The sequence below is a fragment of the Alligator mississippiensis genome, chromosome 4, assembly GCF_030867095.1.
Source record: "Alligator mississippiensis isolate rAllMis1 chromosome 4, rAllMis1, whole genome shotgun sequence".
NCBI lineage: Eukaryota > Metazoa > Chordata > Crocodylia > Alligatoridae > Alligator > Alligator mississippiensis.
The window spans coordinates 211740833-211757081 of NC_081827.1; the positions used below are offsets into that span (position 1 = coordinate 211740833).

Here is a 16249-nt window from a genome sequence, read left to right on the forward strand (position 1 = left end):
AATGTGGCAGAGCCACACAACTGCTTTATTATTCATGCTTGACAGGTCCTCATCCTGGGTGTGCGGTTGCTCTGCACACATGCAGGGGGTGTCAGCAGGCTGTGGTGCATCACCACACTCACATATTGGACTGTCCTTTAAGCCAGTCTTATAAAGTGTGGCATTAAAGCATCCAGCTCCAGAGCAAATCTTGTTTAGTTTAATGCATAAGTTGAAGAGGAGCTTGTACCCAGGTGGATAGGGTGTTGGGTTGCTTATGAAGCACTTGAGATGAGAATCAGGCCTCATCCCACTTTTTGTGGTGTTGTCCAAGTACCCATAGGCACTTGAACTTCAACCTACCTACCTATGTAATATTAATGACTTAAAATAAAGACAAACAGAGTAATGTTTACCTGTCTCCTCTGCAGTGCTGTTGGTAGCCAGGCTGCTTTCAAGGACTGAAGGCTGGCTGGCACTGGGCTTCAGGAGCTAGGGGACCAGGTCAGTCTCAATGGGGCCTCAGTCAGGCCAAAGAACTTCTGGCTTTCAAGCATTCCTATGTTCACTGAGTCATGAATTTGACAGTTTTCAGAGACCTTGTGTGCATTGGCAGTGTCCAGAATACTAGGCAAGTGCTGGAGTCTCATTCCAATATTGTGTCCAGCTTGTTCTTGAGTGGCTCAAGAACTACTGCTGGCCCAGTTTTTTTGCCATTTGCTTTCTTGTAATCCATCTCCAGATCCTTAGTTTTATCCAGGATAGCCTCGATGTCTGAATTCCAGGACTTCCTGAGCCTTCATTTCTCACCTCAGAGCAAGGACATCCAGAACCTCTGCATGGCTCCAGCTGGACACATGACGAGGCATGACACAAGGCTGAGAAAAATGCTGACTCTTGGCGTGTCCAAGTACAAATAGAGCAAACCTGGCTGCATGCCAGCTTTTAAACAGAGAGGTGATATCTGGTCACCATGACCTCAGAGCAGTAGAGGACACACAGTTAAGCTGACTGGCTAATTCAGGCAGGGTGCAAAGCAGTGTAGGGAGTATTAATTACCTTAGTGTGAGTAAATTATGGCAGTTTCCAACAATAATACACACACTGCAGTATCTCCTCACCAGATACATTTACTAAGGTATTGTGTTACATGGACTTTGTCAAAGCAAGCCATTACAAAGTAATTCTCCTCCCCTTATAGGCAAGTCCTGCAAGTCATCACCTCCAGAAAATGTTCCCTCTACATGGGCAGATCTAGGAATCTAGGACAGTGCTTCCCAAAGTTTTCCTCAGCATGACCCCATTTATGACCCCATTTCCTCAGCATGACCTCTCATTCCCAAGCCGCGGCCCCCAACCACCCCCAGACTCCACTCACTCCCAACCCACAGCCCCCTGGCCCTGCCAGTGCCTCTCAAACCCAACCCACAGCCCCCAGGTCCTGCTGGTGCCTCTCCCTCCCCACTACCCCCAGGTACCCCAGAACCAGGGCCTGCAGCCCCCCACCTCCTCCCCCAGCAGCGCCCAAGCCCCAGCTGCTACCCATGGGAGACAGCAGCTGCTGCAGCCAGAGCAGAGTATGGAGCCTGGTTCCTGCCCCCACTCCCTGTGTCCCCTCCCCTTTGGGTGGCACAGCCAGAGAAAAGCCTGGGGGGAGAGGAAGAATGCAGGCTGCCTGCTGTGGGTTTGGGGCTCCTTGCCCTGCTGTCCTCCCCCCATGGGGCTCCATAGCCCAGCAGGCAGGACCTGGCATGGGAGGAAGCGCTGCACCACTGTGGCTGCAAAGTTGAGGCGCACCCTGCACACTCAGCAGCAGCAGGGGCACAACTCCACACCACCGCCACTGCTGCACCTTACCTTGGCAGACATGGTGGTGCAGTGCTCCCTCCTGCACTGGTCTTGCCCACTGGGCTGCAGAGGAAGCTCCTGCCTGAAGCTGGTTCAGTCCCATTGCAATTCTGTGCCCAACTGTAGGCATAGAAATCTCACGACCCCAACCACTGATGCTGCAACCCCATTTGAGGTCCTGACCCACAGTTTGGGAACTGCTGATCTAAGATCTTTTGAAAAGCGGGGTGTAGATAATGTAGTGCACCATCACATATAACACACTGCATAATTTTATCACATTAATTTTATCATCAAAAAACATCCCCTAGAGTCTTTAGAAATAAACTAAGGGCTGAGAGCTTATATTATTCCATTTAAGATTGGAGCAAAAACAAATATAAAGGTATTGGAATTTTCATTAATTTGCTTTATCATGTATTATGTTTAAAAGACACAGCTAGACAAAAATAATCAAAATATGTTGTTTCATTAGTTCTGCAGTCTTTAGAATTAATCTCTCAGCTTCATAAAACAAAATCTAGCCTTCTTGTGCATCTTTACAAAGTATCCATGCTTCACTCAAAGTTATTCACACACCAGAGCTAATGTTTTTAGCTATTGCTAAAAACCATCTGCAGAGCTATGAAATAGGAGCTACCAGGAGCATTACCAGGAGCAGCAAGCAAACAGCAGGAATACAGAAGAAAATTTAGTTAGATTAGTTGAACATCAAGACCATCAGAAAGGAGAGAGGGTCATTAACACCTGTGGAATGATGAGTTTTGAAGAAATCTGTAATGAGCCATGAAGTCACCTGACTCCCTTAGTGCTGCCAGAATAGAAATGCTACTGCCACCGGCAGGCAGTTGATTTTAAACTTTGGGTGGACCAGGAATCAAAGGGGGTGCAACTACAACAGGGCACCTCCCCTTGATCTGCCCTGTCCCTCATATTTTCCTGTGGGCAGAATGAATGGCTGCTAGAGCTTAAATGTCTGAGTGCTGTATCCCACCCTCACATTCCCTCTCTTATTTTTCTCCTTTCCTCCATGCATACTTCTGTTGAAGAAACAGACAGTGAGACCATAAGACTCAAGAACAGAAAGTCACAGAAAAGACTGAGTGTCTAAGTGAAGAGAAAAACAGACTGAAAGTTAGATAAAGATGAAGAGAAATAAAAAGACAGAAAACTTGTTCTATATTAAGCTCTCATCTGAAATATTTTCTGCCAGTATTGGTATCAGTGCTGCTGCATGTATTAGTGACGGAGGCAGTTGTCGAGTGGTGCCACTACTGTAACATCTACTCTTTCAGCTGTAACATCTACTCTTTTATTAAACATATCTACTCTTTCATTATTTAAGACTGAAATTGAGTCTTTTCATTTTAAGACAACCAATAGCGCCCGCCCACTTAGCTGTAAAAAATTCTGCAAGGTTTGTTACAACTAAGTGGATGACTGAACACTCTGAATGTGCTTGCACCAATTCATCCTCCCTTAAAGGCAATTAGATTTGATTTTAAAAACGAATCTGCACTGATTAAATGAGTGAACAAACTGCGCACAGATGAGCCTTAAGTTAGGCCACCTATGCCACCTTTTTGGAGTAGCTCTATTTGTGCGGAATCTATGCTTTTTTTAAAGTTATACCCTATCGAGACTCCCACAAGACCCTTGCATCATTCCAATGTGTGTCTTACACTTGCCTTGCATTCTCTCTCCTAATTTTAAGAGCACACAGCTGCTATAAAGTTTGTCACCTCCTTACAGTAGCACTGAAACTATTCTCCATGAACTGCCAGCTTTAAATGTATAGTCAAAACTTATCTAGAAGTTAGTTATTTGTGAGAGTGATGCAAGATCATTAGCTAAAGAAAATCATGTAAGAATTTATTTTTAGAATGATAGGAATGATAGCAACCTTTTAAATTAATGTGTTGCTTTTGCTCTTTGCTAAACACAGGTAACAAAACATCCACCCAGAATATTTTGTTTCTCTCTTTGAATTTCAAATTAGTATTCAAAGCCTTATTACTGAAATATTTCCAGAATATTCCGATTATTTTAAATAATGACAGGTTTTTAAGCAAGTCATCTTTTTTTATAAAATCTATGAAAAGTATGTTTAATTAAGCCCTCCTACTTTTTACCTTTAACAAAAGTGCAACACACAATGACTACTTCAATTTAAAACTGCTGAGTAGAACTAAATAAAAGATTACACAAAAATTTGGCTAGAGCGTATGTCAAATCACATGATAAAACTAAAATGTGGATAAAGCAGATGACTTTTAAAGAGTACAAGTTCAGAGAATGAAGCTTTACAAAGAATGCAGAAGGCATGATTCTGTTCAATGGACATGTAGGCTTCTTCAGCTCAGCTGATCACTGGTTTTAACAATGCACTGTTATACTCAGTGTTGATTTCCACCCCCACCCCCTTTTTCCTGTGAGGCACTGATTCCATTTCTATTGCATTCTTCCCAGTCAATTATAGGGATCAGCAAAGCAATGAGGAGGAGGATGGAGCTTTTTAAATCCTATCTGTACCAAAAGAATAGCTTGCTCCAATTTTGGGCTCCAAAAGACTTAACGCTAGGATATGCATGAGTAAGTTAAAGTATTTTAACAGCTGCATGTCAATTTCAAACTTCTAGCTCTCATCTTTTATATAAGCAGTTCATTTTTGCCTTCTTTTCTCCTCTGTGTAGTGGAGTCTTGTGAAGGAATAGCAAGCCTTTCTGAATGCATTAGCATAATAAGGAAAAACTAAAGATGACCTCATAATCCGGGACCCATCCTCTGTTTAAAAATTACTTTTATATCATTTAAAAATAATGTTCTCTTGAGTGACAATCTTTAGCAAGCAAGAACTTAGAGCTGAAAAGAAATAATCAAAATAAAATTCTGATTGCAGAAAAATCTAATAGAAAAACATACAGAAGGAGTTGAAGTAGTTCCTTTGTAGGTTGGAATTGAAAGCCTACTTTGAATACTATCTCCTACAGAGTTAGTTGTCATGGCTGAGTTGCACTTTAATACCATGTTTCAGACCACAGTGTGTTTCTGAGCAGGTCTGGAAAAGATTGAGGATTGAACAAGCTAGTGTTTAGGAAAGAGATACAGGTTTTGGAAGTAAAAAGCTCTGGACCAGTTTTGTGGCAGGAGATAGGCATACCCATCCCCCTAGGACCTCCTGCCACAGCAGCTTACAGTAAAAGTACCAATACAGACATCTGCTTACATACAGGCGAACCTACTATCACCAGATAGTAGGTTGACCAGAGCAGCTAACCGAACATTTGTGACCCCTTGGGTGATTTCCAGTTAGGAAGAGAAATTCTTGATGGAGTCAAGAAATCTTGATACAATTCCTTTTTATTTGTAGGACTGCACAAAGTCCTGATTTCCTGAATACAGGAGGAACCAAACACAGACAATTTCTTTGCTCACCTCATTTAGCTTGCACCCCAGTTCAAAAAGCATTAGGCTTTTTCCCAGGACCACACATGAACATTAGTTCAGGCTTTCTTCTCAATCTGAGTTCTGCCTCTGCTTCTCCACTTGGACTGTTTTTCCAGCATACTCACAGGTATGTGAGTGCATGCACACATGAACACACACTTGCATACACAAACATAATAGCATTCAACCTGTGTTTAAGTAGAGTAGCCTTGTCCTTGCCTTTTGTTTGGGGCAGAAATATATGCCTAGCTGTCTCTTACAGCCAACTTCAGTGAAACCTACCTTTCAACAAAGTTTAATCCAACCTGTAACTCGTGCCCTGTCTTCCCTTCATCCATCATCCTAGTGGAGCCTAAAATGGTGACAGTCCTTTCAGAATGAAAAGAGAGAAATAAATTAACAGATTACAAGCTTAACTATTTACCTGTTTCCCTGTCAAGATAATTTCACACTGCCAAACTGAATAATTTCACTTCCCGAAATTTGTTCACCCTCAGCTTGATTTTCTTTCAAAGAGTGAGGGAGGAGCTGCTCTCAAGTGCCTTCAAGCCTTCATGTGTCTATTGTTTGTATGCCAATACTGGCCCAAAACCCTAAGCATTAGCATGTTTCCAGGATGGGAAGGGGCTTTTAAATATAGGTAGGCCAAGAAAGAAGCAAACACAAGAACTTTTTCAACTCTGAAGATGCTTAATCACATTCCGCTCACCATTGAAATAGCTTCCTTGTCTCAACTTATATATAAAGACTTTTTTTTTCCGTGTTTACAAGCCCACATATACGTTGAGGGTGCGGAGGCCCAATTTATGCAAAGGTTCTTGTTCCTCTTTCCTAGGGTCCGTTTGAGGCCAATTGAGCAGTTCAGTTTTTTAAGATCCCATTTCCTACACATGTTAGCAAGTCTGACCTAACAACTAGTAAGTTTAAGCAGGTGTCATCTTTTTCTATACAATGCATTCAGTAGTCAAACTCCCATTATTGTGGCTAACTATCCTGATCTAAATAAAAACCATAGAGCTGATCTTTGTACCTCCAAGTTTTGACTCTTCAGCTTGTTTTCTTCCTGTTTTCCAAGCTGGAAAAGCAGCTTTCATTAGTCACCTATAGTACCCCCAGCCTTGCATGTGTAACAGTTCTTCTTAGGGCCAATTTCTTCACAGTGCCAGCAGTAACTGGACTGCTTTCTATATTTTTGTACTGTTACTAATGTTTCTTTCTTTACAAGCCAAATGTATCACTTTCTCTAATCATGCAATAATATCACCAAGCAGAATAGAATTCCCTTTTCCTCCATACACACAGAATAAAGAAGCTGCATTTGCAGGGTTCATGCTGATCAGCTTCCATCTGCCTCAAAAACTCTTCCAGCAGATTCATTCCATAGCAAATTCTGCCTTTGAGAAGTGCTTTTGCTCTCTCTTTCCTGATTCTGATCTATTAGTCTGACCTGCTGAGAGGCAGGCATATTGTTAACTTATTCAGGAAGTCCAGGTATGTCAGGAGTTTCCCTGAGCCTTCTGTCAGTTCAGGTAAGGTTGCCTCTTTCTCACACCTTGTGACATTTAGCTGTGTTATGGCCTGCTCCGATAGATATCTGGCTCCAAACTGTATATTAATGCTTGTATTCAATAAGACCGTCTCTTTTCTGGGGGTCGAATTCTGCATCACCATTGGACCTGGGCCACTCAAGTGGTCTGCTGGGAAACCTTCCCCTAGCCCCCTTCCTCTTCAGCCATTTCTTTAGTCTATGATGTTGAACTGAGTCAAATAAACCTCCTTAGGAATAATTCCTTCAAAAAGAGCAAACCTATGCATTATTTGAGCTAGGACAGCTTAACTTCTCCCCTCGAGGCTTTGGTAGGTTACAAGTGTGGAAAACTTTTTGCAAAGGTCTTTGTTTTTTTAAATATCTGTTCTTAGCTCTGACTGACCCAATTCTGTGTCCAGGTGCCTGACTTCCGCTATGACCTTTTGATTTCCTTTTGGAGCCAACATTTTAGTTCCGTAAGTCCATGCTGCAGCTTATCTTATTTGTTAGTTCCAAGCTGAACAAAAATTTGCTTCATCAGCCCTATTGTGAAGATAAACTTTCAGTCAATGCCCATCAGGTTGCTAGTAATCTCATCCCTCTGTTTTACCATTCCAGACTGGAAATGTCTCTCTTTTCAGTATGTTGGGCCACATCATAATTGTTGCTCCAATAGAGATTTCACCTGCAATCTTTTGCAGCTCTTTCTAGAAAACCTCCAGATCCTGCTTGAATTCTTTTTGTGACATCTACAGCTCTTATTCCAGTTAATTCTAGGTTTAATTCCTTCTGGCCAAATGTGATTTCTGGAAGCATCCCCATTATTTTCTACATATGGGTTTACCAGGAATAATGTTCGTACTTTCTTTTGCATGGAAATAGGATCATCCCTCTGACACCAGTGTTACCCCAACTGACCCAAATGGGTAGCCAAGATAACTTACATTATTCTCAGTTAGGAGAAATTGGTAATAAAGTCAAGCTTCTTTGATGTAATTTTGTTTGTTTAACAAAGCAGGACTTTGTACTTTCTTTTAAGCACAGCAGTAATCAAATACCCAGAGACAGCTACCCTGCTTACAGCTCCAAATCTTTTTCAACCCACAGTTGAACTCAAAAGCGTCCATTCTAGGTCTCTTCCAGGCCCTGTGAGTTCAATATAATTTAACCCAACTTATAACAGTGTACTTTCTACCATTCCTATTTCTGGAAAGTTTGGTAGAAAAATTACAAATAGCTTATTTAAAGGAACACATCACTATTTTGCTCACTGTAACACTATAATATCTCAAAGTATGAGGAGCTTGTTACTGTGAATAGTAATATTTGAAGTTTGATGACAAATAACATTTCTAGGTGTAATGTTGGTGAGAAGTTTGACTGACACTGGCAACACACAAGAATAATAGAAGACTCTTTACACCAATTCTTACTTTATTTCATGTTGGAAGGAAACTTTTGCAATTTAAATATTTAAGAAACATTTTGTACAAACATTGGGGGTTTCTTACTGTTGTTAGAAATGGCCTTAACAGTTTTAGAATTCAAATCTAAAATATTCTGGGCATTTCTGTTTCTACTAAAGCAAGTCAGTTACAGTGCCTGAGACGCACATATTTCATTGTAATTTTTAACAGAAAAATATTTAACCAAGTTATTTCAAAGACTGAAATATTCAGACTTTTGAATCCTTGTTATGAAATTGTTGGTAATTATTATGTCAAAATAAAATATCATTTGGCATTTCCAAGAAATTTCAAAATTTCACTTCAGTACAGCACAAAAAATTTCAAGTTTGGACTAATTGCCAGAGCAGGTATTCTGATGCCAACCAGTCCTACCCATCTTTTGAGATTCTCTTCATTGCCAATGTCCAGTACTTTTGATGGGTCATTTTTAAGGTTCTTCTGACTCTTTTTGTGTGATTGCATATCTGGCATATGCAAAGAAGGACTAAGCTGACAAGTCAGATTCTCCCTTTAATTACATCCAGGCAGCCAGGCTGAAGTCATCCTGTTGTCAGGGTTTAAACCAAGGCAGAATCTAAGCCAGAATTGGATGCAGGATTTCAGTTCCTGCTGCCTAATAAGTAGCAGCTCTTTGGAGGGAGGCTGCTGTTCTCCGTCCTTCACGACCCACAAATGTTGCCTCATTGCCCTGGCCTGATGCACAAACAAGCCTAGGGTCTTGGGCAGAGAAAGCAGAAAGCGGGCTCGCCTGCTAAGGATGCCAGCAGCAGGTGTCCTCCCGCCAGCGCTCGCCGCCTCCAAGCACAACAGGGCCCGTCGTTTTGGTTTCTCCGCTCTCTGGAGATGCGCGCACCACGCGGCTGCAAGTCCCAGCCTCCCACTGCTGCCCTGCCGCTCCCCCGCCTCGCGCCTTCCACCCGCTCTCCTGCAGCTGCCTCCGACCCGGCGGCAGGGAGCCGCGAGGTGAGCGGGGCGGGCGCCTGTGCCCGGGGGCTCGGAGCGGACCCGCGCGCCCCAGCGCTCCCGGGTTTCGGGGTCGCGGGCCGAGGCGTCGCGCCCCGGGGGGAAGGCGAGGGCACAGCTGGGCGCGGGGCGGCCGCGCATGTGGTATCACCCGCAGCCGCCACCCGCCATGGTACAGCCCGAACGCGCTGGAGCCCCGGCAGCTCCGCTCCCCCCTTCCCCGCCTTCCCATGTTGGAATGGGCCGGGGCTCGCGCCGCCGCCTCTTTGTGTGGGAGCGCGCGGGCGGGCGCGGCACACACAACACAGCGCAGCAGAGCGAGGAGGCGCCGCGCGGGCGGGCGGGTTCCGCGGCCGGCAGAGCGGAGCGGGACGTGCGGGGGTGGGGCGGGGCAGGGCAGGGCGAGGCGAGGGCCCGGGCCGGACAATGGTGGCGCGCAGGGGCAGCGGCCGGCGGCACCCCCGCCCCCAGGTAGGCGGCTCGGAAACTTCGGGCGAGGCGGGCGGCGGCGCTGGGGGACCCGCGGGCCGCTCCACGGCTCAGCTCCGGCCTCCGTGCGGGGCCCGCGCCCGGCGCGGGAGTGGGAGGGCCGGGCCGGGCCGGGCCGGGCCGCTCCGGGGGGGCAGGGCAGGACAGGGCCGGGCGGGGGGTAGCTCCGGGCCGGCGAGTTGCGCAGGCGGGTGCCGCGGTAGTTACGCTGTCTCCGCCTGCCCCGCCCGGCAGATGGCTTCCCGGCAGGCCTGATCGACGGCGAAGTTCCTGCCCGTGCGCAGACGGACGCCGGACCCGCACTGCCCGCGACGCGGCTCCATGTGAACACGGAAGACGCGCCCGGCTCGACGCGGCGTCTCCATCCCGCCGCCTTCCGCCTGCCCTGCGACTCGGGGCGGGCAGCGGGAGCGCGGCCGGCGCTGCTGGCCCCCGATCTGCCCCGGAGAGAAAGGGCTTTCCAGGCTGATCATGATGAAGACCGAAGGGAAAGGGGAAAGGACTTTGAGAAGCGCCTCGCCACACAGAAATACCTATAAATCGGATTTTCACGCCATCAAATGCTCCTTCGATGGGGTGAACAGCTCCGAGGGTGCTTCCAGCAAAACCAGCCTCCCGCAAAAGTTGAATGCCTCGTCCAATGGAGGGGGAAGCGACCCTTACAGTCGAGGTAGAGCTGCTACCTATGGCAACCGAGTACACAAGATCAAAAATATGTTCATGCAGATGGGGGGCTCCTCTTCCACACCGGCGTGTGAGACCAGCCCGCTTGTTGAAGCCAAGGTCAACAGCAGGACAGCACCAGCAGATCTTGGGCCTTCCCCAAGCAGCCCATCTTTCCTCAGCGTCCAAAAAAATAACCTCTTTAATATGAGCAGCAGCCCCTGTTCCAGCCCCCCAGACTCGCAGCCTGTGCCTTCCGCCAGCGACAAAATTGTCCGCAGCAATGAGGAGGGAGATCTGGACAAAATTGCCCTGGCAGAAAAGTTTTCTGAGACTAGGAAACTTTTTGAGAGGAATATAAAGCAGCGGAGTTCAATGGACAGATATACTCCCAGCAAATGTGAACGAGGTGAAGATAAGAAGAGATGTGGTTCAGCCTCTCCTGATTGTAGCAGTGCAGTGGATCACTTTAATTTCAATACAGATGTGAGCCTTCATGTTGCCCCAGAAAGAGTTGAAAATCAAAGCAGTGATGAACAACGGCAGCAGCATCCTAGCAGTGGGCAGAGATTCTCCTCCCTGAATGCGGGGCCCATTTCTAGGAGGCTGGAAAGTTTCCTGGGTGATAGTGATACTGAAGAACCCAAAGAAATTTCCAAAAGTCAGAGTAGTCCAAGTGAAGATCACGTGTTTTCCTGCGATAGGGAATCACCTGCTGCCACTGAAGGATCCGCAGAGGAGAGTCCATCCTCCAAAGTGTCTGTATGTCTTTTAGGCCATAGCAGGAGTGAGCTGAGCAAAGCACATGTAGAAGTGGGTAACAGGGAGCAGCAGGATGGGAGCATCACATCTGATAAGGAAGCTAAGTGGGGGTCAGCTAATGCCTCCTCACAGGCACCCTGGGTAGAGAGAAATCAGGGTGAACTAGTCCTGGAAGAAATCTCGGGGAATGAAAGTGTGTTCCAAAAGGACCAGTCATTCCAATTTCAGTCTGTGGAAGGGAAAGGAAATGAGTATATGTTTAGAGGAATTGAGAAGTTTGAAGATGACAGTGAGGTCAGTCAGAAAGAGTTAAAAGAGGGAGTGCCTCTGAAGGAGGTTGCAGTCACACAGGGTCAGGACAGTCTGGAGCAAGAGGGGGACACTGAAGAGGAGGAGGAGGAGCAGGTGGTAGAAAATCAGAAAGAAAAGTTCAGTGCATTTTCTACCACTGCTTTTGGAATAGAGAATGCTGGTTTTGATGATGACAGGGATGCAGAGTCAGAAAACCAGGGCTCTGAAGGTAAAGAAACTTTAGATGTAGAGGAGTATATCTATGACAACGAATATGAGGAGCTTCCTGGACTTTCTGAAGATGAATATCCTGAGCCAGACAGAAAAGTCAAGTTCTCAACAGCTCCTATCAAGGTAAAGTGTTTTGAAGGTATTCTGCTTTCTTTCTAAATGTATCAACCTTGCAGGAAATTTGTGCATGTAAAATATTATTGTAATAGATTTGCTTAATAGAATATTGTAATAGAATTGCTTAATTTTAAAATAAGAAAAATATTGGTATCAGAAATATTAAACTGATTTTTGAAAACTCTGTACTTTATAAAAGGCAACTTTTGTTCAATATAAGGAAACAAATTAAGCTTTCCTTAATTATATAAAGGAAAGGTCTACTTCTGTGCCAGAATGTAAATAGTTGATTACTATTTTAGAGCAATAATTAGAAAGGTTCTAAATTCTCTTCAGTCTTTTTCTTCTTCCACTTACATATTTGTATAAAATGTTGGTAGGAGGAAGGAGTTTCTTTATTCTGCCATGTTAATACATATAAGATCTTAGGAAAGTATGTATGATAAAAAACACAGAAGTTAAAAAGGTTTGCATCCAACCTCAGACCTGTTTTCATAATTAATGATTAGAAAAATTATTTTCCTTAAAATACCAAAGGACATCATCCTAATTTAGATACTGGGATTGTTTTAATAATAACTTTTGTGAAGTTCTTTTGTATCACACTGGTCTATATTCTGTAGAAATGATAGCATGATTTTATACAAGTAATGGGCTGTATTTCTACAACTCTGCAGAAGATGGGGTCCTTATAAATTTGTGTGGATTGTAAACTCAAAATTCTTTAGGATTTTGAATCTCCATCCCCCTCAAACAACATTCTATATTTGAGATCACCCAGAAAACCTGAGATAAGTCCCATGACCGGTGACAGGTTTTTTTTTAAATACACATTTTTCTGTGATATTAGATAATATTTAGGAAAGGAGCTTTTTCAACTGTGTCAGTCTCAATTCTTTAACCTTGCTCATGCTGAACTTTTGTTTTCTTGATTTGAGGGATGTAATAACAGCTCATTGTCTTTCACAATTCCTACAGAGGTTAAACTAAAAAGAAGAATTTGGTGTGGTAGATAAATAGGATACAACTCTCTCTTAACCAAGTTGGAAAACTTTGTTCACAAACCATTCTGCAGCCATGAACGCTTGCAGAGCTTTCCTGCAGACCACAGCACTGGTGTGCAGAGAATACTGGCCATGTTTGTTAGGTAACAGTGGTTCTTAATCAGGACTCCAGTTTGTCAAGAATTGCACTAAGGATGCAATGGTGTTTAACAACATAGAATAATAGGGATGGAAAGGATCTCAGGAGGTCTTGTATGTCCAGTCCTCTGGACCAGGCAGAAATATCCCTGTCTGAACTATGCCAGCTACATATTTGTCTAACCCATTGATAATCAGGGTGCTGCAGCCCAGTAGGTGTGCAAACACCTAGATATGATTTATGTGATAAACTCTGAGATTTTGAATTAGGAATCCACAAAAACATTCTGACCTGTTGTGGTCTTTGAATTCTTTGCAAAAGAGAAATTGTACTTTTTCCATGGTCAAGAAAACCATGAAAGCTAGGAGTTGGCATTTTCTGAGAGGTGCTTGGGTCTAAAAAGGTTGTGAACCACTAGTCTAACCTACAGTTAAAAACTTGTAATGATGGAGGTTGCACGTCCCAAGATTTCGATCTCTGAGCTATAGAGAATCTTATTGAGTGATGAACTGCTATTAGTGATCTTGTTTCATGTAATTTTTTAATTTGTCCTGTACACATGATGGCTTTTATATGGCATGCATGTAGGTCACCTGGGTATACTAATGAGCTACAACAGGTGAACAGGTGTGAAGTGCTGGAAATTGGCCACTGATTTTGACTGGGGACACGTCACCATAGGAAATTACAGATTGGAGAAAGTTATTTAGCACATACTAAAGGTCTGTTCAGGGAATTGATGCAAGCTGGCTAGTGCACTTTTAATCCATACCCTAATTTATTGCACACTAACATTCCTCTGATAGATTATAGGTTATCTTTCTGTGTGGTGTTCTGAATGCTGGTTTTCCAGTTTTCCCCTTTTCATCCATTTTGTTTTCTACCACCTTTCCAGTCTTTTTGTTTTGTGTTTGTACATTGGGGTACCAGTCCATGACCAGGGTATCTTAAATTCTAGGACAGGGGTAAGGGCTGGCAACCTATGGTCTTTAGACCCATTGGATCTAGCCTACAGTAATGGGGCTTCTGCTGCCTTCAGCAGTGGGGTACTTTGCATGTGCCATGATGGGGAGAAGCAGCAATGACCAGAGCTGTGTGGGTGGGGGGGAAACGTGGTGGGGAAGATGAGTCCCAGCACCCACTGTCCTCTAATCAGAGCTGGATTTTTCCAGCCCACAGTCTGAAAAGTTTGCTGAATGCTGCATTAGGGAAATACACTTTTTTTTTTTTTAAGTTCTTTCATTTTTTCTTAATTTCTCCAGTAACTCAGCACTGCTTTGCAAACGTGTTTTCATATACAGGGCTTAGAGATTTTACCATGTGAAGAAAAAGGAAATCTGAGAGTGGTAACAAAATATTATTTTGATATCCCACCCATAACCAAGTTAGCACCACAGTAAGAAATTTGCCCTACTATCATATCCAATGGGAAGAGGTTGCCGGTATTTTTATCAGCATGATGTTGTTAGATTCAGTGGGGGTGATATGCTGTGAAGGTCTTTCCAGAAACTGTGACTGCTAGAAGAGGTGTTCTGTTTCTTCCACTCTTCTCACTCCAGAGTCTCTTAGCTAGTACAAAGCCAGGATTGGATGTCTACTTGCTTTTTTCTTTCTCTGCTATCTTGGGGAAGTAAGCCTATTGCTTTTCCATCCTTCCAGCTTTCTGGTTTCTGCAAATAAATTATTTCCTTACTACCCCTTACCACCTTAACTCACATGATTTGACACATGGATTTTGGACTGATACTGCATGCTGTCTGCTGAGCCAGTCTCGTGTGCAAGCTCAACCCAGCGGTCTGGGTTGTGAGTTGCATGCAGCGCCTGTGCTAGACTAGCCATGCTGGACTAGCCTTGTACAGTGGTTCTGGGGCTGGTCCAGATCAGGCTTTTCCTGGAGCCAGCATGCAAGACTGTCTGGGGTGGGGTGCCACACACAGCTGGTCCCCTGTGCTGCAAGCAGAATTTGGAGCACCAAGTCCAGCCCATGAGCCACATGTAGCATTGGCCCTGCCCCAGGGCTTGTGCTGCCTGCTGGCTGGATCTGGCGCTGCACGCATTGCTTGTGGCGTAGCAGGCTGGCACAGGATATGTACTGCATGCAGCGCCCTGCTAGACTGCCCTACACACTGGTTCTAGTGTGCACAGATGGCTTGGGGCCTGATCCTAGCTAACTCTGGAGCCGGCGCTCAGGACTGGGCTGGTGAGGCACCATATACAGCTCATGCCCTGTGTCAGCCCCCTGGGCTACAGCCAGTGCTCATGGTGCCAAGTCTAGCCTGAGCACTGCCTGCAGCACAAGCCCCAGAATGGGGCCAGTGGGTGTTGCCTGCAGCACAGGAGGCTTTCACGGGGAGCGGGCTGCACATGGTGCCCCATGGACTGGCCCTGCTCAGTGGCTCTGATGTGGCCAGATCCAGCTTGCAGACCAGCTCAGAGATCCTCATCCAGCCTGCAGGGCCAGATGAGTTTTACACCCCTGTTTTAAAGGAAGAAGCATGCTGTCTTTGCTTTCCCATGTTATGTCTGACTGGTTGCTATATGGATAACAGTTGGTTTCTGTTACTTGTATGGCTTCCTAGCATCTCTTGTTTTGGGGTGTCTCTCTCATGCATGCGCACGTGTGTGTGCGTGTGCCTGGGGAATAGCTCCCACATAATCACCCCCAAAGTACTGAGAGTGATGCTCATGAGAATTTCTCATGCAGCTAAATGAAATTTACTTATATTAATATGACTTTTCACTGTTGCGATTCAGAACTCTGTGGTCATTTGCAAAATTTAGGAGATTCTGAGTGGCAGTAGAGCTGGAATCAAGCTATGTTTAACCCTATAGTTGAATAGTTTTAAAGCCCTGTACTACTCTGTGGCTATAGTGTAGTTTGGGAACATGATTTAGAACAGTTTGTTGGCAAGTAGATAAAACACCACCTATGGAAGTGTTGCTTTGTTTTGCCTCTTGATTCGTAGTTGGAGGGCTATTTTCACAGTGATGTTGGCTGAAAAATGTTTGTAAATCAATGCTTAGATCCTGCAAATGCTAATGTCCTATATCTGAGAGAGATTTCTGCTTGCTTTAGATGAGTGATTCTCCCCCCGCTCCAAGCCCTACTGTTGCCTGATGTCTACAAAATTGACAGAGAGAGGGGTTAGGCTCCCTTCATTTGCCTCTTTCATTTACATCCCACAAAGTAGTATTGGGCAGTTACTCATCTCTTGTGAGGGTCATGTCAAATACCATAGGTTTGTTTCATCATCTTTGCTGTTCAGAGTATGTGTGAAGCTGTTAAGGAACACAGCAAGCAAATTTGAGGCATGATGGT

The 16249-nt window shown here is 44.8% G+C and overlaps 1 protein-coding gene across 3 annotated transcripts in view; it reads left to right on the plus strand.

Annotated features, from left to right (window-relative positions):
• Positions 1-8924: 8924 nt before the first annotated feature.
• Positions 8925-16249, plus strand: part of LOC102566101 (neurabin-1) — an 88498-nt gene continuing 81173 nt past the window's right edge. For 2 of the 3 annotated variants that reach the window (XM_014599404.3, XM_014599405.3), the window contains exons 1-2: positions 9603-9705; positions 9958-11793. In XM_014599404.3, coding sequence (XP_014454890.1) covers positions 10195-11793 — 1599 coding nt within the window. In that variant the 5' untranslated portion in view covers positions 9603-9705; positions 9958-10194. Of the gene's footprint in view, positions 9235-9602; positions 9706-9957; positions 11794-16249 lie in introns of those variants that run through there. The other variant, XM_019480269.2, reaches the window with a different exon arrangement.